This window comes from Pipistrellus kuhlii, unplaced genomic scaffold (genome assembly GCF_014108245.1).
Source record: "Pipistrellus kuhlii isolate mPipKuh1 unplaced genomic scaffold, mPipKuh1.p scaffold_m20_p_3, whole genome shotgun sequence".
NCBI lineage: Eukaryota > Metazoa > Chordata > Mammalia > Chiroptera > Vespertilionidae > Pipistrellus > Pipistrellus kuhlii.
This window is the reverse complement of record NW_023425529.1, coordinates 16,346,557-16,372,928: the sequence shown is the minus strand read 5'-3', so window position 1 is coordinate 16,372,928 and position 26,372 is coordinate 16,346,557. Positions and strand designations below refer to the sequence as shown.

Here is a 26,372-nt window from a genome sequence, read left to right as displayed (position 1 = left end):
AGGTCTAAAGAGTGGTAGCAGGAAAAAATTGTAAAGCAACAGTGGGGCTGAATAAAGGAGGATTTGAGGGTTAGTGTAGGGAGGAAGAAGGGAAGAAGCCAGCTAAGAGACTTTCTAGCCATACTTGCAAGATTCAACCACACATATTTCCTGACCCTGCGTATGGGCTAGGAGCTCCATTAGACATTGGTGGTGTGAGCCCAGGCCTCACAGATGGCTTGGGAATGCCCCTAAGGCCGCAGTTCTCAACCTTTCTAATGCCTTTAATACAGTTCCTCATGTTGTGGTGACCCCCAACCATAAAATTATTTTCGTTGTTACTTCATAACTGTAATTTTGCTACTGTTAATGAATTGTAATATAAATATCTGTGTTTTCCGATGGTCTTAGGCAACTGTATTAAAGGATGTGACCCTGTGGCCACGAGTGGTGCAGAATCCTCCACACCTGCCTGCCCTTTCCCTGCCCCAATCCCTTCCTTTTCAGATCACAGCCCTGTTGTAGGGGCTGCTGCTGACCTTTCACACACCTGCCTCCTTTGAGGACAGGACCACTGGCCTCCACAGGGACTTCCTGACCCCGTATCAAGCGGTGAATGACTGTCTCTCTTAGGGAGCCTGGCATCTGAGCCCAGTCATGGCTGCTGGCATCTGCCTAAAGAAGCTGCAGTTGGGGCCTAATCCCAACCCTGGGCCAACTTGACCCTGGTGGACGAGCAGCTTCCAGGGGTTGTGAGCAAAAGATTACCTAAGTGAGGGCCCCAGACTTGCTTGGTGGAGAAGCTCAAGTTCACAAACTTCAATCTCGACAATAGGTAGGCTGGTAACATAAATGAGTGGAAAGTCAGGGAGGATGAGAGGCAACAGCCATAACTCACAAGGAGCCATCCTACTATTTACTGTTTTGTACAGATAGTCCAAGAGAGTCCAGAGTCAGTGTGCTCTCACCCCTGATCTCTGAAGCCCCTTAGTCGTTTTAGAATTTTTTCCCCTCAAGTTGTGGTGGGTGAGCTATCCCCAAGCTAGACAGTAGGTGGCACTCAACCCAGAGAATTGAAAAAGGAACCAGAGAATTACTCAACCCATTTCCAGTAACCGCTCCCTCCCTCCCCCTCAGGGCCCTCTCCAGCCCCACCTCTTGTTCCCTAACCTGGGCCAAGTCCTCTCCAAGGTCCCAGATGGCCCATTTCAGATGCCTGGTCTCAGAGGTAGAGAATTATCTCTGGGAAAGCCCCAACTCCACCAGCTGTGCACGTATGATGTGAGTGTCCCTTGGAGAGGGCCTGGCGGAGAGGAAAAGGATTGGGTGGGACCCAGGGGTGTATGTACACACACACACACACACACACACACACACACACACACACACACCGGGGGAAGGGGGAAGAGAGAGAGAGAGAGAGAGAGAGCCACTTAATGAAGAGAGGACTTAGAAATTGCCCGTAGCTTCTAGCAGCCTTTCCTGGGGGAGATCAAGCCCAATGGTCTGAGCCAGGAAACTAACATTTAACTGTCCCTCACTTGTACCACCATGTCTCCCTCAGATCCCAGGGTGGCCGTGGGATCTGCTGGCGCAGAAGGTAGCCCCCAACTCTGTATGAGACTCTCCAGGGAGATAAGCAGTGGTGGGAAACTCACTGTGGAGCTCAGGCTACGCAGAAGGCTGAAGGAACTGGGGCAGAGAGGGGCACTAAGGGAACAGGCAGGGCTGAGGCCACAGCTGCTAATGCCTTTGCTGGCCCCTCAGTCCCTTGGCATAGCCTACCCCGACTCCTCATGACTCCACAGGCCTCATCTTGCCCTTCACCCCTCACAGGTGGTGGCTGCTTCTCTGGGGAGCCCTCCAGGCTTGCCCCACACAGGACTCTGTGCTCTTGGCCCAGCAGCTACCCCAGCAGCTGACGTCCCCAGGGTACCCAGAGCCGTACCTCAAAGGCCAAGAGAGCACCACTGTCATCCAGGCCCCGGAGGGCTTTGCTGTGAAGCTTATCTTGCAGGACTCGGGCGTGGAGCTGTCCCAGGACTGTGAGCCGGACTCTGTCACAGTGAGCTGGGGTCCTGGAGGGACTCTGGGGAGGGATCTTCCTGGCCTGGAGCCCAGGGGGGCAGTGGGAGGTGGCAGTGCCCTGAATCTCAGTGAATGGATGAAGAGCCCAAGTCAGGGAGGGGCACAGGCGGGCTTACCTGGGAGGCCAGGGTCTACTCAGGTGCACAGCCTCAGCCAGCAGCCCTGTCGCTGGCTCTGCTACCATCTTGGCCCCAAAGGAACGCACAAATACTGCCAATCCCTAGAATAAAGAGCAAGGACTCACACATCAGTCATTAAACACACCTGAATACTTGCTCTGTCAGGACAGGCAGCTGGGCATGAATAATAACAAAAGATTTGGTGACTGGGTTTACCTTAGAGGAGCTATGGCAAAAGTTCTTATGACTAGGGCATTACCAGAATAAGGACACTCTGAAAACAGTACCTCACGTTATCTTTTGGTTTAAGTTTTATTTATATCAAAATAATACATGCACAAGGTTCTTGTTGTTGTTTTTTTCATCTGAGTACTACGAGGCCTGTAAAGAGAAACAGCTGTCTCCAGCCTACTCCCCGCCTCCATCTACTCTCCCGGGCAATTAGTTACAATTCATGGAGCTCTTTCATCGGGTAGTTATTTTCATCTGTATCAATAACATGCTTACTCTGGTTTTGTTTGTGTTTTTTAAAACACATTTGAAAGGGTAAAGCTGGCGATGCACAGGCAGGCTAAATAGCCGTGAATAATTTCTTTATTCACTCAGGCAGTGAATAAAGAAATTTTAATTTATTTAAGGAAAAGGGGATAGGAGTTAGAGATATCCAGAAGGAAGAGCTAGCCCTAGCCAGCTTGGCTCAGTGGATAGAGCATCAGCCTGTCAACTCAAGGGCCCCAGGTTTGATTCCAGCCAAAAGCACATGCCTGGGTTGTGGGCTCAATCCCTAGTGGGGATCGTGCAAGGAGGCAGCTGATCAATGATTCTCTGTCATCATTGATGTTTCTATCTCTCTCTCCTTCTTGCTTCCTCTCTGAAATCAATAAAGAAATATATTTTTTTCAAAAGGAAGGGCTACACAACACTGAGCCAACGGGTATTGGGTCCATGATGGCAGCAACAATATCCTTAGGACAGTGAAGCAAGGAAGGCCAGAGGAAGAAGCAACTGGAAAGCCTTGGCTGGGCTGCGTTGGCTCACTGAGAAGTCAGAGAAAAGGGGGTCCAGGAGACAAGTTGGGGGTGGGAGGGTTAGCCTGGAGTGATAGCCTGAGGGGAGCTGCCCCTGCCCATTGCTCCTCTGGTTACAAGTCTCCTGGGGTCCCTTAGACAAAAGAAGGGAGAAGGTAATGGTGCTGGCCTGCTCTCCTGGGGGGGAGTGTGCACTGAGTCCTTTGTCCTAAGCATATTTATCTCTCTCTAGCAGGTGGAAATCTTAGGGGAGGTCTCAGGGGAGAGTCTTAATAGAATATTCATCAGTTTTCTAGGTGTGCTCTACTGATTGGTCAGTGCCAGGGCAGGGGGAGTTACTAGTCAACGTAGCTTATCCTGAAGCAGCCATAGCATCACTTGTCAGGTTTTGCTGCTTTTCTAGTCCTGGAGCTGAAATACAACTGAGGCCTTGATGTTATCTTTTTGTTTGTTTGTTTTGTTTTATTTTTTGTTTGTTTTCTTTTTTTGGGGGGGTGTTAAATTTTTTATTAAAGTATTATATGTGTACATGTCTTACCATTGTCCCCCCACTCCTACGCTTGCCCTCCCCTCCCCTCAGTGTTTTGCATCCATTGGTTATGCTTCTATGCATGCATACAAGTCCTTCAGTTGATCTCTTATCTCCCCCACCTCTCCCTAACCTTCCTGCTGTAATTTGACAGTCTGTTTGATGCTTTACTGTCTCTGTATGTATCTTTTTGTTCATCAGTTTATAATGTTCTTTATTATCCATAAATGAGTGAGATCATGTGGTATTTTTCTTTCATTGACTGGCTTATTTCACTTAGCATAATGTTATCTTTAAGGAGGAAAAGGTCAGGGGGTCTAAACCACCTGACCAGCAATATGAAAGATCAGAGGTCCAAACCGCATGATATGCTAGGTTACCTGGGGGTGAGGTTCTTGTTTTCCTAGTTTTCCCCCTTGCTAGGCATCTGGGGCTTTCTGCCCTGGTGAGTTTCTCTGCCTGGCCTTGCTCTGCTCATGTCTGTCTAGTAATATCGCCCATTAACTTCTATGATAAAACTAGCTCTATCTCAGAACTTCACCACCTATGTTTCCCCTCCTCCATCCCTCCAGTTTACCCATACTGTCGTTTTTTATTAAATCTAAAGTCATTGTTTATATTATTATAACTTGAAAATATTCAGATCTGAGCCGATGGAGTACAATAATTATAGGTCTGTTTTTTTCTCTCCAACTTTGGTTTCCCAGGAGGCAATAATTACATGGAGTTCTTTGGAATTTTTTGTTGGTTTTTGTTCTAATCTTTGGTTTGTCTAGCTCTATGTTACTAACCTCCCCAAACTCATAGCCAGGAGAGTAAAAACTCTTCTCAGCACATTCAAGTACAAATGTCAATCTCTGAGTCCTCTTTTTTATTGGTGACACCCATCTGCAGACCTCTTGATGATTTATTCCTTCAGTCTGAATTCTTTGCTCTCTAAGCCTTCACTTCTGGGAGTCCCTTTCTCCCTCATGCTGGAGATTCCCTTTGCCTGTTCTGAGTTGGAACTGAATCCCATCACCATGTCGCTCCTGGTTTACTCCCTCATTTTTGTAGGAGCACTTTCTCCTCCGGGATAGGTTTGTGGGAGTGAATTTCAGAGGCTCTTACATAACCTTAAATGTCTTTGTTCTGCCCTCACTTTTGATGGATTGTTTAACCAGGTTGCATTCTGGGTTAGAAGTCATTTTCTCTCAGAAATTTTATGGCATTGTTTTCTGGCTCTCATTAAGTCTGATAACATTGATTCCTGGCCCTTAGTTTTTTGTTTTTTTTTTCTCTCTAGAGCTTTTGGAATATTTTCTTTATTACCAGTATTCTGAACTTTCAGTATGATATGCCCTGATGTGCTTTTTTACTGGTTTTAAAGAGTTCTTTGAATCTAGAGACTCTTTTAATCTAGTCCTTCAATTTTAGGAATGTTCTTGTATTATTTCTTGAATTATTTCCAGACATCTACTCACTTTATTTTTGATTTCTGGAGCTCCTGTAATTTAGCTGCTGTATGTTCGGGACTGATTCTCTAGTCTTGCTATTTGTTCTGTTGTGTTTTCCATCTCCTTGTCTTTTTGTTTCACTTTCTGGGAGACTTCCTCCTTTTAAATACCAACTGTAATAGTTTTTCTGTTGATATATTTTTATGTCTAAAGCCTCGTTCTTACTTCCTAAATGTACCTTTTTATAGAATACTGTTTCTGTTTACTAAGCAATACTCTTTTCCCTATAATAGAATCATTTTAAAATGTTCCTTCTAGTCCCTGTGTTATCTCTACTTCATCCGCATTCTTTTTTACTCTTCATTTGTTTTCGTCTCTGCTTTTCATCTCTCCTTCAATGTTGGATAATCCTTGGCTGTCCACTCATATTTAAGAATGAAGTACTAGAATGATATTGGATGCTCTGGGTGATAGCTGAAATTTATGAAACATGTTTGAAAACAGCGTTATCAACAAGGTGACTTAGACGTCTGTGGGGGCTCCCAATGTCAGTATACAGAAGTACTCTCTTTGGGGACAGCCGGCCTCAGAGAGGAATCCTCTGGTCTCCTGATCAGAGTTGCCAGCCTTCTAGTAAACAAGCAGTAGCATCTCACTGTTTGATGTGTAGTCTTTCACCTAACCGTTCTGTTTTCAATTCTGGCCTCACTCCCTCAATCAAGTGTCCCAGGGGATCCCAAGTCCAGGGTCTCTGACTCACGCTCAGGTCTCCTGCCAGGGTGAGCCAGAAAGTTATCTGGATGCATAAGGTGGGCAAAGGGATCCAGAATCCTGAGGTCTCCCTACATAGGCTCCTATTAGCCTCTACCTCCTCCCCATCTTCAGGGGTGCCTGGTTATCCTAATTTCTGCTATGAGAACCTGCTTGCTTTATGTTGGCTTCCACTTCTGCAGTCAGGCTGTCCCTTTTGCGTCCCCATTCCACCTTTCAAGATATTACTGGCATCACTCATATGCTGTCCTCTCTCTCTGTTTTGTCCTTAATCATGAATACCCCATTTCATCCCTTTGCTGTCATATTAATGGGATTTGAGACAAATGTATGTTTAAAGCTTTATTTCACCAGAAGCCAAGACTATATTCAATTCAACCTGTTCTATTACACCTAAAATGAGCCCTGTTCTTATTAGTCATGGGCAATTTTAAGCCCAAACTGACTCTTCCCTTGTCATTGAGGAAATTCAAGCTCAGGAATAGAATTCTTTTATCCTCTCTGCTGCCAGGGCAAGTCACACACACACACACACACACACACACACACCCCTCAAATGCAATATTCTCAACCAGACTATGGGCTCCTAGGTAGCAGAACCATGTCTTATTCAAGTCTGTATTCCTGCACTTAACATAGTGTCTTGCACATAGAGCATAATAACTCTCAAAGAAATAAATGAAAGAATAAATGAAACCCAAGCTCACCATACGTGTAGGACACATAGCACAATGAATTTTGAATGAGCAGGTATTTCGTGTCATCTTCACCATTGCTCTTCAGGGACATGCTGGAAAGCTGCTATAGGACATGCTGCCCTGACAGCAAGAGGCCTCAAAGACCACTTTACAGGATATGAAACTAAGATCTGAAGTGGCTGAGCAACTGCCCATGTCACCTAGGGAGTTAGGAGCAAAGTCTTAGGACTCACAGCTACTTTGTTCTACTTTGCTAGTTAGACTCCTAAGTGATTCTATTTAGCCAAAAACTTGTGAGGAAGCTAAAAAGAAGAGTTTGACAACCAATTAGATCAGTAAAGGACAGTTTCAGAGCGCAAAAGGCTTCTTCCCCAGGAGATAATGGGCCTCTTAAATATGGGGCTTAAGTTTGCTGTTGTTCTGAGGAAAGTAACAGTATTGGAATGTGCCCAAGCAAGGCATTTGGGATGACAGAGACATTTTCTTCATACCAACTTTTACCCAGTTAATGTGATCGCAGTGAGATAGGCTGGATAGCCTCTTAAAGGAATGTGAGACTTTGGAAGAAATAGCGAGTGAAGAACTGGCAAGAACTCCAGATGTGGGCCAATATGAAATCAGGAATAAAATTTAAAAAATAAGTCCATAAAATGAGCTGAGCAGTGAGCCATGTGCCCAGAATAGAAACTAAACATGAAGCACGAGGCAAAGGAACTCCTTCCAAAGTATCCTGCGTTGGGTTGGGGAACCCAGAGAAAGGAATTTGAGCAGGGGCAACGCAGTCAAAAGGGTCTGACACAGAGACAGCCTGCTTAAAGAACATGTAAGTTAAACAACAATAGCCAGAGTATCCACACTGTGTACACTTGTGTCCTTGGATTCCCACACCTTGTAGGGCTTGATTTACCGTTCATGGGGTAAGAGGAGGGACACTCCAAAAGAAGGAGAACAGGAAAGACTAGGCACCCCAGCTAAGTGTTTGCAGAGGGTCTTGTTGCGTCACAGATGTTGGCCCACAGGAAGGTACTCAGAGAAGAGGAAGGTGATGGGGTTGGAGAAAGCGGATGGAGGGGACGTGTGTCTGCATTGTCGTTGATTCGAAGCCGTGGTGCTATAGGCATCCTGTTGAGCATCGGGGATTCAGTGGTCAGCAGAATAGGTGTACTTCCTGCCTTCTTGGAACTTACAATCCAGTGGACTATTGGGAGAACCCTAGGATTTCCAAGGAACTTCTTTTTTAGTTATTTACTTTTAATTATAATTGATAAAAAGTATTACATTAGTTTCAGGAGTTCACTATATGGATTCAATATTAATATACTTTACAAAATGGCCACCATGATAAGCCTAGTAACCATCTTGTCACCAAACAAAGTTGTTATGATGTTATTGACGCTGTTCCCAAGGAGCTTCTTGAAAGAAGGTAAATATGGTAGACTTTATGAGATAATTATAGTAGGCTAAAGAAATATGCAAGGTCTGGAAGAAACTGTCAAAATGGAACAGGAATCTACTTGAGCAAGATTCCACAGAGAACAGCTCCTCATCCCCAAAGTGTGCAGACCTCCTAGATGGGGATGAAGCCCATACCCATGATGTGACCCTGTGACCCCTTATGTTGCAGATTCACACCACACCTGCCTGCCCCCCTCTCCTTTCAGATCACAGCGAGTGGGATGGATCCAAGCTGGCTCTATGGCCATGTGGGCTCTCCGCTGGGCAGCCTCCCAGGTCAGAGGGAGTTTGTGTCCTCAGGGAATAGTTTGCAGCTGACTTTCCGTGCACCGGCCTCCTCTGAGGACAGGACAACTGGACCCCACAAGGGCTTCCTGGTCCTCTACCAAGCCGTGAGTGAGTGTCTCTCTAGGGGTGCACTCTGTGCCCATAGCCATGGCCCTGGTGTCTTGAAGCTACAAGCGGAAACTTGAGTGACTATTGACACTGGGCTCAGGAACACCTAGGCCCACCTTCCCTGCCCCCTCCAGGCCCCTGCTGATGAGCTGGCAGTTAAAGGGCAGCCATTGCTCAACAGTTGTTTCCATGACTATTTACTGGCCCTGAACTTGCAGATCATCTTGTTTTGCAAGAGAAGCCAAAGGTTACCAATTGCTTTTCAATTGGTAACTCATAATTTCTTGAAAGATAATATATGCACACTATAAAAATATTTTAAAAATGGTAAAGAGTTAGTCTTTCTCTGATCTCTGGCCTTTAGTTGCTGGCAGTCTTGTCCAGAAACAACTATGCTCTCCATTTCCTGGGTACTCTTCCAAAGATAAGCTATGTCATTCAAATATAATTGTGTGGGTGCGTGGGTGGATGGGTCTGTGTGTGTGTGTGAGTGTGTATTGCATGCATACTATTCACAATGTTTTAAATTTAGCATTTTTCACTCATTGATATATCTTAAAGATCATCCCATATATATATGTAGCTAGTGTTGCATAATTACTTTTAATGGCCATATAGTATTCCTTTGATTGGTGTCATAATGTGTTTAACCAGTCTTCCACTGGTAAATATTTTGCTGCCACAGATAGTACTGCTGGATATCTTATATATACATTTTGGAGCACACATATGAGGGTAAATTCTTAAAAATTAAAATGCTATGTGGAAAAAAATGCATTTTTAATTTTGGTATTGCTAAATTTCCCTCCTACACTCCCACTAATCTGAAAATGCCTGCTCCCCCATATCCTAAGTCGGCAAACTCATTAGTCAACAGAGCCAAATATCATCAGTACAACCACTGAAATTTCTTTAGAGAGCCAAATTTTTTAAACTTAAACTTCTTCTAATGCCACTTCTTCAAAATAGACTCGCCCAGGCCGTGGTATTTTGTGGCAGAACCACACTCAAGGGGCCAAAGAGATGCATGTGGCTCACAAGCCACAGTTTGCCCATCACAGTCCTAGTTATTTGTTCTTTAGCGCTGACCATCTGATCAGTGAAAAATACTTCAAATGTTTAAAAAGAAAACAAGAACCACTTTATATAGATCAAACTAAATATGGCCATGGGCCAGATCACTCTCTGGGGAGCCAGTTTGCAATTCTGATCTAGGTCCTAATGACCACTTTTTTCCCTATAGGTATGAACCATAATCGGCCCATCAGCCAAGTTAGTGGCAGCTCTGAGGCCGCACACACCCCTGGAGACAACTCCTCCAAGATCCAGAACCACTGCCAGGAGCCCTATTATCAGGCGGTGCCAGCAGGTGAGTCCCCACCTGATGGGGAACCAGCATCTATCTGCCTTACTTCCTCCAAGGGGCCTGTGACACCAACTTTTTTAGCCCCACCTCCCAGTTCTGAGCCTCACCTCATTTCACTCCTCAGAGACACTCACCTGCAGAGCCCAGAGCCCTGGGAAAGAGACGCTGGACAAAGAGGAGACTCCTCACTGTGTGCCTGGTGAGTAGTGACCTACCAGTGCTGTGACTATGGCCACTTTCCAAACAGGGGCCTGAGGACCAGGATACAGGGGGTTAGAGGAAAGCCTTCAAATAGAAAGAGGAAATAAAGGCAGAAGGGGTGGAAGAAGAGGGAAGCCAAGAAGGTCCAGAAAAGAAGAGGCAAGGAGCTTGTCCCATATTCTCCAAAGATCAAGAGTTAACCAAGCCCAGCTGGTGTGGCTCAGTGTTTGAGCATCGACCTATGAGCCAGGAGGTCACAGTTCAATTCCTATCAGGGCACATGCCCAGGTTGTGCCTAGGTTGCAGGCTCGATCCCCAGTGTTGGGGCATGAAGGAGTCAGCCAATAAATGATTCTCTCTCATTGTTGATGTTTCTCTCTCTCTCCCTCTCCCTTCTTCTCTGAAATCAATAAAAATATATATATATTTTTTAAAAAAGATAACTAAGGAAGCAAAAGCATGAAGTTAATCAGATGGAAAAGTGAAGGAGACAGAGGGACAGAATTGTAATAAGAGAAAGCCCTCTCTTGATATGGAATGCTTTAGGGATAGTCTCTCTGTCACCAGAACATCTCCCTTCTTAGATCCCACAGGACCAGAAAGTCCACCTTTTTTATTTGTTTGTTTGTTGTTTGTTTGTTTTACTGAAATAAAATTCATATAGTGAAAAATTCACCATTTTAAAGTGTACAATTTAGTAATTTTTAGTGTATTTACAATGTTGTGCAACCATTACCACCAATCCTAAAACATTCCCATCATCCCAAAAAGAAACACACTGTCCTTCCAACTCTCCCCTTCCCCATCCTCTGGCAACCACTAATCTGTTTTCTGTCTCCATGGGCTTGCCTATTCTGAACATTTCATATCAATGGAATCATACAATATGTGGCCTTCTGTGTGTGGCTTCTGTCATTTAGCATAATGTCTTCAAGATTTATCCACATTGTAGCTTGTATCCATACTTCAATCCTTTCATAAGTGAATAGAATCCCACTGTGTTTTTGTTTATCCATTCATTAATTGATGGACATTTGGATTGTTTCCACTTTTTGCCCTTTATAGACAACTAGAGGTCTGGTGCATAAAATTCATGCACAGGAGGGGGGTCCCTCAGCCCAGCCTGTACCCTCTCCAATCTGGGATTCCTTGGGGGATGTCCCATTGGGATCTAGCCTAAACCAGCAGTTGGACATCCCTCTTGCAATCCAGGACCGCTGGCTTCTAACCACTCGCCTGCCTGCCTGCCTGGTTGCCCCTAACTGCCTCTGCCTGACAGCCTGATCTCCCCTAACTCCCTCTGCCTACTGACCTGATTGCCCCCTAACTGCTCCCCTGCTGACCTGATCACCCCTAAGTGCCTTTCCTGCTGGCTTGATCACCCCCTAACTTCTCTTCCCTGCTGGCCTGATTGCCCCTGACTGTCCTCCCCTGCTGGCCTGATCACCCCTAACTGCTTCTGCCTCAGCCCCCACCACCATGGCTTTGTCCAGAAGCACATCCAGAAGATGTTCAGTCTAATTAGCATATTACCCTTTTATTAGTATAGATGCTGCTATGAGCCTTCATGTACAAGTTTCTGTTTGAATGTATGTTTTCAATTCTCTTGAGTATATACCTATGAATGGAATTGCTGGCTTCTATCATAACTCTATATTTAACTTTTTGAGGAATTGCCAAACTGTTTTCCACAATGGTTATACCATTTTAAATTCCCATCAGCAGTATATGACGATTCAAGCCTACCATTTTTGAAACCCATTTTTTTTTTTTTTTAGTCAAACCATTGCCTTTCTAACCCATTTGAATAAATTTTTCAGATTTTACTCCTGATCCACAAAAAGCTCTAGGGGCAACCTGAAGGAGGACTTTAGAGTGAGTTGGAGGAGAGTAGTAGTGAGAGATGTTAAAAATGAGGAAATGGCCGTGGGTGTGGCTCAGTTAGTTGAACATCATCCCATGCACCAAAGGGTCACCAGTTAGATTTTGCACGCCCCCAGTAGGGGGCATGCAGAAGGCAGCCAATCAATGTTTCTCTCTCTCTCATTAATGTTTCTCTCTCTCTCTTCTTCTGTCCCTCCATCTCTCCCTCTAAAAATCAATAGAAATATTTTTTAATGAAGAAATTACACATAAAACAGAGACAAGAGACACTGAAGGCAAACTCTGCTTGCTACATGAGTTTGCTCAGGGTGGTCCCACTAAGAGTCTTAAAAAGTAGCCTAATATGGCTAAGAGGGGGAGGAAGAGCACTTCATAGAAGTAGGTCCTTAATCATTGTGACTTGATGCTGGTTTCTCACCCTTACCTCTCCTGTCTCCTCTCTCCCAGTCTGTGGACAGCCAGTCACCCCCATCGCCCAGAACCAGGAGGCCCAGGGTTCTTCCAAAGCCAAGTTGGGCAACTTCCCCTGGCAAGCCTTCACCAGTATCTATGGCCGTGGGGGTGGAGCCCTGCTGGGTGACAGATGGATCCTCACGGCAGCCCACACCATCTACCCCAAGGACATCATCTTTCCCGGGAAGAAGAGGAATGTGAACGTGTTCCTGGGCCACACAGGCATAGACGAGATGATAAAACTGGGGAACCACCCTGTGCGCCGTGTGGTTGTGCACCCAGACTACCGTCAGAACGAGTCCCACAACTTCAGTGGGGACATTGCCCTCCTGGAACTCCAGCACAGTGTCCCCCTTGGCCCCCACCTCCTCCCAGTCTGTCTGCCCGACAACGAGACCCTCTACCGCAGTGGCCTGATGGGCTATGTCAGTGGGTTTGGTGTGCAGATGGGCTGGCTAACTACCGAGTTGAAATACTCAAGGCTGCCTGTTGCCCCGAGGGAGGCCTGCAAGGCCTGGCTTCAAGAGAAACAGAGGGCTGAGGTGTTTTCTGATAACATGTTCTGTGTCGGGGATAAGGCACGGCAGCAGAGTGTCTGCCAAGGGGACAGCGGTAGCGTCTATGTAGTGTGGGATGACCATGCCCATCACTGGGTAGCCACAGGCATCGTATCCTGGGGCATTGGGTGTGGCAAAGGGTACGGCTTCTACACCAAAGTGCTCAATTACATGGACTGGATCAAGGAAGTGATGGCTGGGAAGGGCTGACCCTGGTGCACTGAGCAATGACACTGGCACTGTGGAAGCCCCAGAATAAGAGTGTTGAGATGAAGACTGAGTCCTGTGGGTGGAGAGGGGTTGGGCAAGGAGTCCTTATCCGAGTCACTGAGAGAGAACTCCTCCTCTGCTCAAGGCTGTCTCACCCCAGATAAGAAGGGGGCCCCCCAATCCCTCCTCACCCTCCACCTTCCTGTGAGTTTGAACAACGCCCAGGGAAGCCCTGAACATCTCAGTGAGTTTCACCTTGAACTTTACTTTCTGCTGAGGTTCACTCTCATCTCCCTGTTCAAGTGGTGTATGAGGGAAGTGGTTTCAATGGCATTTCATCTTTGAAACATTCCCAGATCTCTTTGATTGACCTTCAAATATTCAAACTGTCAGCTACACCACCTACCACAACTCCCAGGTGCAATTACAGTGACGGCGCGGTTTTTGTTACATATTCTGTACACCAGGAGCTTTCACACATGTTATTTCATTGACTCCTCTCAGCAAATTTGCAAAGGATGTGTTATGACCCACATTTTATTTTCTCCTCTTAGGTTTATAGATTTTACTCCTTTACATTTTGTTGGAGTTCTTTTTTAGATACAGTTTTTTAATTAAATTTATTAGCATGGCATTGGTTATAAAATTATATTTTCAAGTGTACAATTCTATAATACATCATGTGCATATTGCGTTGTGAATACACCCAAAGTCAAGTCTCCTTTCATCACCGTATATTTGAGTCCCTACACTCTTTACTACCTCACCCCATCCCCTCTGGTAACCACTGTTCTGTTGTCTGTGTCTATGAGTTTTTGTTTGTTTGTTTGTTCATTTATCACTTTCAGTTTTATATGCCACATGAGTGAAATCGTATGGTTCTTGGCTTTTTAATCTCTGACTTATTTCACTTAGCAAGACATTCTCCAGATCCATCCAGGTTGTCCCAAATGGCAGTTGTTTCATCTTTTCTTGTGACTGAGGGGTATTCCATTGTATATATGTATCACAGGCTATGGAAATGTCCCTCAGTACATGATTGGATAAAGAGGATGTGGATGCAGGTTTTATTGGAATTTACTTGATCTTTTCAGGCTTATTTTTTTTAAATATATTTTTTATTGATCTCAGAGAGTAAGGGAGAGGGAAAGAAATATCAATGAAAGAGAATCATTTATCAGCTGCCTCCTGCACATCCTCCTACTGGGTATCAAGCCCGCAACCCCGGGCATGTGTCCTTGGTAGGGATTGAGCCTGGAATCGTACCCGGAACTCTTCAGTCCACAGGCTGACGCTCTATCCACTGAGCCAAATAGGCTCGGGCTTCAGGCTTACTTTTAAGCTTTGTTAGTAAATGTATGGATCAACTTTTCATCTATGAACTATTGGACACTATTTCTGTGGGAGTGTTTTTTCAAGACTCAATGCAAAGCTTTCCCCACTCCGCTGGCTCCCATTTTAAACGAGGAAACTGAAGCTCAGAGGGGTAAAGTGACTTGCCCAAGTGCCACAGCTTGTCTGGGACAGCCAAGGCCGTGTGCTTTCCAGTCCACCTTTACACTTCTCAGCCATCCTCAAGACTTGTTGTATCGCCCACTTCCCCTTCCCAACCCCACATCCCTACAGATACTCTCTCCCTGGGAATTCCTGCTTCAGTGGTGAGGATGGCACTGAGCTCACACTTTCCTGGGGCCCCATCTCCTGCAGACACCCCATCTCCTGAGCCCAGCCCTGAGCTGGATGTTCTCACAGACCCCTCCAGTGCTGCTGGACACCCTGGGCCATCGTCCATCTGAGCGGACCAGCTATTTAATTTTTAGTGAGGACATATTGGTGATTTAGAGTAAACGTTGCAAATAAAATACATGAAACGGAGAAGAGAGCAAATTTGCTAGTATTGAAAATCAAGTTAGCTATACAGTTAAAGGTTAACTTCTATTTTACAAAGTTCAATAGTATATAATACAAAGACCATTAAAAATTCTCTAAGGCCGAAACCAGTTTGGCTCAGTGGATAGAGCATCAGCCTGTGGACTGAAAAGTCCCAGGTTCGACTCCAGTCAAGGGCATGTACCTGGTTGCGGGCACATCCCCAAGGGATGTGCAGGAGGCAGCTGATTGAAGTCTCTCTCTCATCGATGTTTCTAACTCTCTATCCCTCTCACTTCCTCTCTGTAAAAAAAAAAAAATCAATAAAATACATTAAAAAAAAAGACTTACCTTTTCAGAGCACCTCCTCCTTCCGTTACCTCTGCCATCCTGCCCCCACCATGAACACACATACACACACACACACACACACACACACACACACACTGCTGTCAGGATGCTAATGTGCAATTTGCTGGACAAGAGTCCCCCTCTTTCTTGACTCCTGATCTAGTCCTTATCCTCCCTATCTTTAGTCTTTCCTGACCTTACAAGGCCATGGGTCATGTCATGGGTCATGCCATGGATCAGCCCTGCCATAAGATGGATTCCTCAGCTCCGACACATAAGCCTGCTGAAGAAACCCTCCATGTGCCTGCTTCACTGTATTCAGCGATGACTTGTTGCTGCCTAACGGAGAACTGCTCCGTCTTCTTGAGTCCTTACAATCCATTGCCTAGGAAAGTCCCTGGCATGTTAAGTAAGTGGACCATTGATGAGGAGGGAGCGGGTGGGTGGGTGTGGTGACAGAGGAATTAATCTAACAAGGGAAACAAGCAGGATGCATGACAAAGGCCTCAGAACTCAGGGGCCTGCTCTGCAGCCTGAGTCTCCCAATGGAATTCATTGTCATAAGGCATCTGAACCATTGGGAGTTGATGAAGAAAGCTTCCCACAAACAGCAAACCTTTAAAACAGGACACTATGCCTGGTGGACAGGAGGGACAAAAGCTCTCCTCCTTCCCAGTGGTCTGGGTTCCTCTCAAGTCACTCTTGGTCCACAGCCACTCCCTTCACTTAGCCCTAAGCAATTGTGAGGCTCAGGGGCATAAATTCTTAATATTATAAGATGCTGAGGCAAAGAGGATGTCTCCACCCACTCCCCAGCTGCCCTTGCTTCTCTAGAAGCCAAGTTCATTGAGGTGGGGAGGAGGAGTCTTAAAACAGACCCTAGTGCAGAATTCCTGTTCTATATCGAGGTGTCATCCAGGGGCAAAGTAAGCCAGGGTCCCAATGCAGCCAAAATCCATTCTCCTCTGTCACATCATCCTTGGTGTCAAAACCGTGGCCATTCCTGGACCAGAGCTGCTGTGACTAAGGACGAACCCGGTGAATGGAAAAGGACAGTACAGAAAAGAAAGTCCCCTCAACTGTGATTGCCACTGCACTTTGGGTGGGAATCTTGTAAACACAGCAGCAGTCCCTAGGAAGGTCCCTGAAGAGAGGGAGTATTCAGATCAGACTTAGAAAATGAAAAGTTTGGGTTTCCAACCAAAGGCTTTTCTGTCCCTAAAAACCGTCTCTTCCCCCAAGTGGGCCAGCAGGTGGCAGCACTACCAGGGAATTCAAAACCAAAACTAACTTAAACTGGAAACAGATTTTTTTTTTTCTTTTCAGTTTTGTTTATGCAAATAGTTCATTCCCCACAACATTCCTCCGGGAAAGGTCCCTCCTCCCCCTACCTCAGTCAGTCCCTCCCTCCTCCTTCCCTCCTCTGCATGACCGTTGCTCTCTCCCTCTGCACAAAGTGGATGAAGACGCTGTCAGCAGAGTCCAGGACCCAAAAACAGGACTTAAGAAATGTGAGTAAGGCTGACGGGAACTGAGGAGGGAGGAAGATACCGGAGAGGAGAACCCTGGGCATGGGAGGCAAACCTGCCCCCCAAATATATTCAGAGAGAAAAGAACAGCCTTCTCCTCCCCATATCCCTTATCTATTCCAATGTGCACATGCACGCACACACTCACACACTCCCCATCCCTTCTCCTGAGGACTAAAGGAGGCCTTAGAGTGACATATGAGGTGATGGCCACATCCTCTTCTTCCCCCAGCTCATAGCAAGGGGAGTGCCAAGGTGGGGGAACCCCCTCCCCCCACCCCCCACCCCTGCTCTGCTAAGTAGGGTGTCTTCTGTGCTACACACTCCTCCATACTCCACAAACAGTTCCACCCAGAGGCCTTTGCTGAGCCTTTGGGTATCCTTAACGAGATCCATGACGGGAAACCCTCACCCTCAATTAGCTGGTCCCAAGCCATCCCTATTCCAGAAATGGAAAGAGGGGTGGGGAGGGAGGGGGGAGTGATGGTACAGGGCAGGGGAGGAGGATGGGGAGAGAGGTGAAGGTAGTTGACCTCTGGGCTGGACTCTGCCCTGGGGAGAAACAATCAATGCAGCAGATGCAGAGACCAGCCTCCCCACTCCACCCACGTTCACCTGGAACACCCGTGAGGTCTAGAACGAGCAGAGGAAAAATGGTCAGCGGTATGACTATCCCACCCCCACCACCACCACAGTCACTGCCCAAACAGCCTTCTAGACACCCTCCTTCTTTCTGGCAGGTGGCTTTTATACCTCCTGGTGTCAGTCCTGTTCTGCAAGGTGGGAGGCTCTGTGCCCATCGCTCAGGAACTCTATGGGGAGGTGACTTCCCCTCTGTACCCCAAGCCTTACCCCAACAACTTTGAAACAACCACTGTGATCACTGTCTCCAAGGGCTACCGGGTGAAGCTCGTCTTCTGGCAGTTTGACCTGGAGCCTTCTGAAGGCTGTTTCTATGACTATGTCAAGGTAAGAGGTGAGGTTGGGAGGGCAGAGGGAGAGCTGGGTGGCTCTGCAGCATGAGGACTTGTGTTCTAACCACCCTGGTTACATTCCCCACCATGGACACAGCTCCAGCCCTGTAAGAGCTGATGGCCAAGTGGAGTTCTGGAAGTCGGGTGATGCCATGAATGGTGTCCACCTGTCTTAGAGGCCCTCAGTGAGCACTGTGGGAGAGAAACACAGAGGAAGGAAGGTACAGTCCCCACTCTCAAGAAATGTACCTTCTGCCAAGACCGGTTTGGCTCAATGGATAGAGCATCGGCTTGGGGACTGAAGGGTCCCGGGTTCGATTCCGGTCAAGGGCATGTACCTTGGTTGCGGGCATATCCCCAGTAGGGGGTGTGCAAGAGGCAGCTGATCGAAGACTCTCTCTCATCGATGTTTCTAACTCTCTATCTCTCTCCCTTCCTCTCTGTACAAAATCAATAAAATATATTTTAAAAAAAAAAAAAGTTCTGTCCCCCCCACCCCCCAAAAAAAGAAATGTACCTTCTACAGGATTCAGAAAAACCTTCCCCATCTGTTTCCTTGATGGGTGTCTTTGAGAAACTGCTGTGCCTCAGTTTTCCTGTTTCCATGGAGAATATCACCATGACTGCCTGCCTCATCAGGAGCACAGAAACAGGGGAAGAAAGTGTGTGAGATTGTAGCTCAAGCATAGTCTTCAGCAAGGACAATGGACTCAGTCCCCTCTCCTCTGTAATAACTAAGGGTACCCTCCCAGTCCCATCTTTCTGCATCCAATAAAAATGAGATTCTAGATTCAGGATCCAAACAGAACCTACTCACATCCAATAAATATCATTCTCAGGGGGTGGTGAGAGAATAACACGAAAAAGTTACATCTTCCTAGTGCAAAGGACTTGGAAAGTTTGCTGTGTTGGGGGAGGGGTCTTGGTGGCCAGGATAGTGAGGAATTGGGTTGGGGAAAGGGCATGTGCTTTTGATGGGTTAATGAATCGTGAAGAAAGAAATAAGGAAAGCTGCGGGATGCTTGCCGATGCTAACGCCGGTGGGCCCCTGCGGCTCACATTCAGCTATGTGTATCAGGAGACAAGACTGGATGGGAGTGGTTTGAATAAGGTGAGGTCCAATAACAGGATAGAAATTAAAGCAGATCAGTCCAGGTTCTAAGAATGAAGGAAAAATAAAGGCTGGCTAGAGGCAATCAGGATTTCATTGGAAGGGGTGGGAATGAAGAAAAGTCTGAAACATGCTTGGGGCACATATACAGAGGAGGGGCACAGGAGAACATGAAAAAAGCTAGCCAATGGGAGACTCAGGTGCCAGATGAAAGTCACCTGGGGAAGTTTGCGACAGCCAGAGCCCAGCAGGTGGAGATGAGTTGGAGGCCATTCCAGAAGTGGGACTTATTCACTCTTTGGCTAAGATTAGGAGGACCATCACTGACTATCCACATGGAACATGTCTCAACGGCCCTTCTTTCTACTCCTTGTCCTTCCTCCACCAGATTTCTGCTGATAAGAAAACCCTCGGGAGGTTCTGTGGGCAACTGGGTTCTCCACTGGGCAACCCCCCAGGAGAAAAGGCATTTATATCCGAAGGAAACAAGATGCTGCTGACCTTCCACACAGACTTCTCCAATGAGGAGAATGGCACCGTCATGTTCTACAAAGGCTTCCTGGCCTACTACCAAGCTGTGGGTGAGTGGTCCCCAGGTACCCTTTAGAAGGCCTCCGTCATTTTGAATGGGAACTGGGAAGAGGGACTCTTGAATACAAAGAAGCAGGAAGCCTGGCCTTCCTCATTTCCCCCTTGAGAGAGCTTTTTCCAGAAGAGGTATTCCAACCTGGGCTCTGTCCCCATCGGGTAGCTCCCAGAAAGCATTAGAGAGGCCTAGAGGTCCAGGTGGCAGGAGCTAACGTGGTCTTGTGGCCTCTGGTGAGAGACGCTCTGAGACCAACAGCGCTACAGAAGTCCCCTGGCAGGAATTTAATCCTCCCGGAATCTCTTCCAGACCTCGATGAATGTGCTTCCCAGCAAAACACAGTTGAGAAGAATCCCCAGCCCCGGTGCCAACAGCTTTGTCACAATTACGTTGGCGGCTACTTCTGTTCCTGCCGTCCGGGCTATGAGCTTCAGAAGGACGGACATTCCTGCCAGGGTGAGGTTGGGTGCTGTGGGAGAGAGGTAAAGGCTAACAAGAGTTTGCTGGGCCAGCCAAAGAGTCTCCTGGTGACCCTCTCCCGGCTGTGCTCTCACAGTTGAATGCAGCAGCGAGCTGTACACAGAGCCATCAGGCTACGTGTCCAGCCTGGAGTACCCCCAGCCCTACCCTCCTGACCTGCGCTGCAACTACAGCATCCGGGTGGAGCGGGGCTACACCATCCACCTCAAGTTCCTGGAGCCTTTTGAAATCGATGACCACCAGCAAGTACATTGCCCCTATGACCAGCTACAGGTAAAGCTATCCCACCCTCAGAGAAACCCCTCCCTCTCCTTCCCATTCCCACTTGGGTTCTTTTTAATCCCTACTGCCTGCTGGATCCTCTGGCCAATTGGGACAGGAATGTCCAGCATCACACATGGGCTGGGAAAGCTCCTGTACATCTGGAAGTGGGTCCTGGGGATCCCTTTTCCCCTCCAGCTGAAAACAAGCATAAAGCAAGATTCCCACCACCACCCCACGCCTATGGGGAAATGTCTGCATTGGAGAGATGACCCTCCCTCCTACCCCACCAGATCTACACCAGTGGGAGGAACATCGGCGAGTTCTGTGGGAAGCAGAGACCCGCTGACCTTGACACCAGCAGCAACGCTGTGGATCTGCTGTTCTTCACGGACGAGTCAGGGGACAGCCGGGGCTGGAAGCTGCACTACACCACTTCAAGTAAGGTTGCCTGCGGGCCTCCTTCGCTGACCAGCAATGGGGCAGGATCAGGCAGGGAGAATGAAGGCAAGTGGCTCTGAAGTAAACTCATCCTTTGGTCTCCGCCACAGTCATCAAGTGCCCCCAGCCCAAAACCCTAGACGAGTTCACCATCATCCAGAGTCTGCAGCCTCAGTACCAATTCCGTGATTACTTCATCGTGACCTGCAAACAAGGCTACCAGCTTATGGAGGTAAGAGCCCAGGGCTGAGGGAGAGAGCTGGCCCAGGAGTAATTCAAATGGACGTACAGTACATAGGGAATATGGTCAATAATCTAGATATATAAAAGCCTAGCCAAACCGATTTGGCTCAGTGGATAGAGCGTTGGTCTGTGGACTGAAAGGTCCTAGTTTGATTCCAGTCAAGGGCATGTATTGTACATTGGTTGCGGGCACATCCCCCATAGGAGGTGTGCAGGAGGCAGCTGGTCAATGTTTCTCTTTCATCAATGTTTCTAAATCTCTATCCCTCTCCCTTCCTCCTCTCTGTTAAAAAAAAAAAATCAATAAAAATATATATTTTTTAAAAAAGCCTAATATGCAGTGTCCCCTCGGGAGTTCAACCAACTGGGAGTTCTATCGCTCACTATGACATGTGCTGACCACGAGGGGCAGCGGGAATGAAAAGAGGCCCTGGTGGGCAGCCACTAGGGACCCTACCCATGCACAAATTTTGTTCGTTGGGCCTCTAGTATTGTAATAACTAAGTATGGTGCCAGGTGAGTACTTGAATTATCAGGGGGATCACTTTGTAAATTATATAATTGTCTAACAACTATACTATATATCTGAAGCAAATAAAAATAATACTGAATATCAACTATAATGGAAAGAATTGTTAAATAAAGTGAATAAATAAATAAAATTGTGGGATTCAACTAGACTTCAGTGGAAATAGACAAGAGTCTTTCTAGAGAGAGGATTATTGGGTCTGACAATTAGCCCTTTCTCTGACTTTCTCCTGTATGACTCAGTGCTCCCATGTATAACTCTGGTCTGAGCATCCTGGCTAGGGAGAAGGATGAAAGAGCCACATCCACAGGGGCGCTGATGTCTGAGAGTTTGAGAACTGTCTTTGCACTACCTGCCATGTGGGGAAGGGCAAGGTGGGAGCTGCAGTGCCTCCTTTATTAATAGCACCTCTACTCAAACAGGGGAACCAGGAGCTGCTCTCCTTCACAGCTGTCTGCCAGGATGACGGCACGTGGCATCGTGCCATGCCCAGGTGCAAGAGTAAGTCACAATTCAGGACGTGTCTCCCACCACCCGGCCAGGGGGACCCAGGCTGAGAAGGGAAGGGGGAAGAAGTCTGGAAGTAAGCCTTTTCCCAAAACACCCTCCCGTTGGTTTGTTCTTTAAAGCCTATGGCCATCTCAGGAACCAGGCAACCCTCGTCTCAATAGGATTGATGGGTTCTGCTCAGGACTGAACTTCCGTCCATTTAGGTCTCATCCATCCCAAGTGCCCCTCCAATAGAGAAACTTGTTTTTCTAAAGTCCTCAGCCTGTTCTGTGGGTAGACAGTTCACATTCCTCTCACCGAAGTTCCAGCCGTCATCATCAACTCTCATGTGGCCCTGTGTGTGTTCTCTCCCAGTCAAGGACTGTGGGCAGCCCCGGAGCCTGCGTAATGGAGCCTTCAATTATACCACCACAAAGGGGGTAAACACCTACCAGGCCCGTATCCAGTACTACTGCAATGAACCGTATTACAAGATGAAGACCAGAGATGGTAGCAGCGAGTCTGAGCAAGGTAGGGACCCATGCAAATGGCAATGTTTCCCTTCTATCTTCTCAAGACATCTTCTGAAATTTCTTCTAATTGAATCCCTGTGGAATATATAGTAAAGTGGCTGCCCAAAACACCTGGTTCAGGGTCCTAAAGTACAGTGCCAAGAGGCACTTGGTCATGCTGAAGAAGGAAACACCTGAGTGACAAAGAAAGACTTGAATCTCATTAAAAGTCAGCTCCCTATTGCCACCACCACCACCATCACCGTCATATCCATCACCATCACCACCACTACAACCACCTTCACCATCACTGCTATCATCACCACCATAACCATCATGACCACCACCACCACACCACTACTGTCATCACTACCATCACCACTAATACCAACAACAAAACACCATCATAATCACCACCATTACTACCATCACCACCACTACAGTCATATCAGTGGGACCTCCCCCAGCATTCTCCCCACACACCCTCAGGCTGCTATGTTGTGATATTCTGTTGTTAGTTTTGCTTAATTGCTCTCAAATTCATCTATGGTATCTTTAAATAAAAGAAATCCCTTACTTCTGGTTTGAAACATTCAGGGAAAAAATCTTATATATGTGTTATATACAATATAATTTAAGAGTTGGACTTCGAAGTCAGGCAACCCTTACTTTGAATCTTGGTTCTGGAACTTAGAAGTTATGTGACCTTATGTACCTAATTTAAGTTCAGTTTCCTCATCTTTAAAATGTGGAGGATAATAATGCACACCTGAAAGTGTCACTGGGGCACTTAAATGAGATAATGAGATAAAATGCTTAGCAACAAGCATGGCACATTGTCAGCAATCAGAAATGTAGCTGCCATTATTGTCTGCAATCCCACTACCAAGATACCAAGATATCAAGACTCTGGCAAAATCTATTTTCTTCTTTTTTTATGTATTTTATTGATTTTTTTTTTTTAACAGAGAGGAAGGGAGAAGGAGTTAGAAACATTGAGGAGAGAGAAACATTGATCAGCTGCCTCCTGTACACCCCCCACTGGAATGTGCCCACAACCAAGTACATGCCCCTGACTGGAATCAAACCTGGGACCTTTCAGTCCACAGGCTGACCCTCTATCCACTGAGCCAAACTGGTTAGGGCTCTATTTTCACAAATAGAAATCACATCAGCCGAGACCAGTTTGGCTCAGTAAATAGAGCATCGGCCTGCGGACTGAAGGGTCCCAGGTTCGATTCCGATCAAGGGCATGTACCTTGGTTGCGGGAGCATCCCCAGTGGGGGGGGGGAGGGGTGTGTGCAAGAGGCAGCTGATCAATGTTTCTCTCTCATTGAAGTTTCTGACTCTCTATCCCTCTCCCTTCCTCTCTGTAAAAAATCAATAAAAATATATATTTTTTTTTTAAATCACATCAAACATATAGTTAAGTATTCCAATACTTTCATGTAACATTAAAACAAAAGTATATGTATGAAGCCTCTTCACACTTTTTATAGTCCACCCTCATATATATTTGAATCTTTCCCTTGATACTTGCCCACACTGATTCTCCCCTGCCTTGGCCCAACACACTCAGTGCTCATTGGCCTCTGCAACCTGGTTTCCCTGCCCACCTCCTCCCAACCTGACCATAGCCCCTTCTCCCCGCAGGCGTGTATACCTGCACAGCCCAGGGCATTTGGAAGAATGAGCAGGAAGGAGAGAAGATTCCTCGGTGTTTGCCAGGTGAGTGGAAACCCTCTGGAGACATCCTTGGTGACTTTGCAACCCTGTAGACTAGAGCATCAGAAAAAGCATCCACAAAGAATGGAGGCAAAGTGAGTGGAGAGACACCCCACCTTGAAGTTGAAAATAGACATGAGGAGTAAGAGAGAAAAAGAGAGAGAAATACAGAGAACTGGATGCAGGCCTGACATTCCAGCATTTATTTTATTTTTATTTTATTTTTATTTATTTTTTTTTTGAGCAGATGGGAAATCAGAAATAAAAACAGCAACGACAAAAATAAATAAAAAGACAAGAAGAAATAAACAAGAACAAGCAGAACAGTCTGACAATAGGCCAGAGATGGAGCTCTTGGAATGGGAGGAGACAGAGGAAAGGGCCCAGAGCCAATAAGAGAGGATGAAAGGGGAATGGGCTGACCACAGGAGGGCAGAGGGGCGGGCCTAGAATGGACTTGTTCTTGACTTTGCTGTCTCTCCTCTCCAGTGTGTGGGAAACCCGTCAACCCTGTCCACCTCCTCCCGTCGCAGCGCATCATTGCAGGGGAATCCGCGGAGATGGGCAGCTTCCCCTGGCAGGCATTCACCAACATTTATGGGCGAGGGGGTGGGGCCCTGTTGGGTGACCGCTGGATCCTCACAGCTGCCCACACCCTCTACCCCAAGGGACACAACCCAGAAGCCAATACCAGCATAGACGTGTTTCTGGGCCACACAAAAGTGGAAGAAATCATGAAACTAGGAAACCACCCTGTACGCAGGGTCAGGGTCCACCCAGACTACCGCAAGGATGAGTCCCAGAATTTTGAGGGGGACATCGCCCTCCTAGAACTGGAAAATAGTGTCACCCTGGGCCCCAACCTCCTCCCCATCTGCCTCCCTGACAAGGAGACCTTCTATGCTTCAAAGCAAATGGGCTATGTCAGTGGCTTTGGGATCACGGAGGACAAGATGGTTACCGAGCTCAAGTATGTCCGGCTGCCCGTAGGTGACCGAAATTTATGTGAGAAGTGGCTTCAGGGTAAAAAAAAGAACTATGTGTTCTCACAAAGCATGTTCTGTGCTGGGGACCCGACGCAAAAGCGTGATGCCTGTCAGGGGGATAGTGGAGGGGTCTTTGCTGTGAGGGATGATGGTACTGACCGCTGGGTCGCCACAGGCATAGTATCCTGGGGCATCGGGTGTGGCAATGGGTATGGCTTCTACACCAAGTTACTCAATTACCTGGACTGGATCAAGAAAGAGATGGAGGAAGAGGGCTGAAACCTCAATTCACTAGGTCAGAATCCAGAGTGTGTAAAAAGAAAATTATTTGACTAGTTGTTGGTCACCACTAAGAATCCATATTAAAATCACTGATGCAGAAAAACACTGTGTGAAATAAATTATCTTTTCTATTCTCCCATCCCCATGCTTGATCTGAAACCACTCAAAGGTCACCTTTCTTTCCTCCAAGGATTGCAGAAGATATATCCACAATCTCTAGTTATCATTTGTCCTCTTCCATTTTTACCATTTGATATTTGTATAAGACTCTTTCCAAATAAAATGTTATGAGAAATTCCAAAATGTAGAATAAGTTAAACATAGTATTTAATAAATATACAAAATACTTAGCAAAGTCATATTTAAAATATTTTACTTAGAAAGTCAATAAGAACTTATAACTAGAGGGAAGTCAATGCCTGCCTTCAAAGCTTCGAAGCTTCCAAGGACAGGTTGACTTCCTTGTCGATGACTCAGACAGCTGTTGACTCTAAATTAAATCCAATGCTCATTTACCATTCCACAAATCCTAGAGCCCTTAAGAATGATGCTAAACCTACTCTGCCTGGGCTATATAACTGGAACAAAGCCTGGATAACAGCATTTATGTTTACAACCTGGTTTACCAAATATTTTAAGCACCCTGTTGGGATTTACTGCTTAAAAAAAAAAAAATTTCTTTCAAAATATGACTTTTAAGCCAGATGGACCTTTTACCTAAATCCATCCTGGTCTAAACTAACATTCCCACAACCCCAAACAGCATTCCTAGGAAACTTGCAGAGTTTCCAGTTAAATGTGCTTTCTATTAGGACAATAAAATCACACACTGA

At 46.5% G+C, this 26,372-nt stretch overlaps 2 protein-coding genes across 2 annotated transcripts; both read left to right on the top strand.

Moving 5' to 3' along the window:
- The first annotated feature begins 1,134 nt into the window (after window positions 1-1,134).
- C1RL (complement C1r subcomponent like) lies at window positions 1,135-13,833 on the top strand. Its single transcript, XM_036455301.2, has 6 exons — window positions 1,135-1,260; window positions 1,816-2,044; window positions 8,310-8,499; window positions 9,743-9,868; window positions 9,990-10,064; window positions 12,398-13,833. The coding sequence occupies exons 1-6, from the start codon at window positions 1,178-1,180 to the stop codon at window positions 13,168-13,170; spliced, it is 1,476 nt and encodes a 491-aa protein (XP_036311194.1). The 5' UTR covers window positions 1,135-1,177; the 3' UTR covers window positions 13,171-13,833.
- A 2,911-nt stretch (window positions 13,834-16,744) lies between these two features.
- On the top strand, window positions 16,745-25,642 carry C1R (complement C1r). Its single transcript, XM_036458636.1, has 11 exons — window positions 16,745-16,901; window positions 17,660-17,888; window positions 19,393-19,585; window positions 19,900-20,046; window positions 20,147-20,343; window positions 20,625-20,772; window positions 20,883-21,004; window positions 21,967-22,045; window positions 22,409-22,564; window positions 24,200-24,274; window positions 24,761-25,642. Coding segments are annotated over exons 1-11 (2,124 nt in total). The 5' UTR covers window positions 16,745-16,899; the 3' UTR covers window positions 25,537-25,642.
- Window positions 25,643-26,372: the final 730 nt, after the last annotated feature.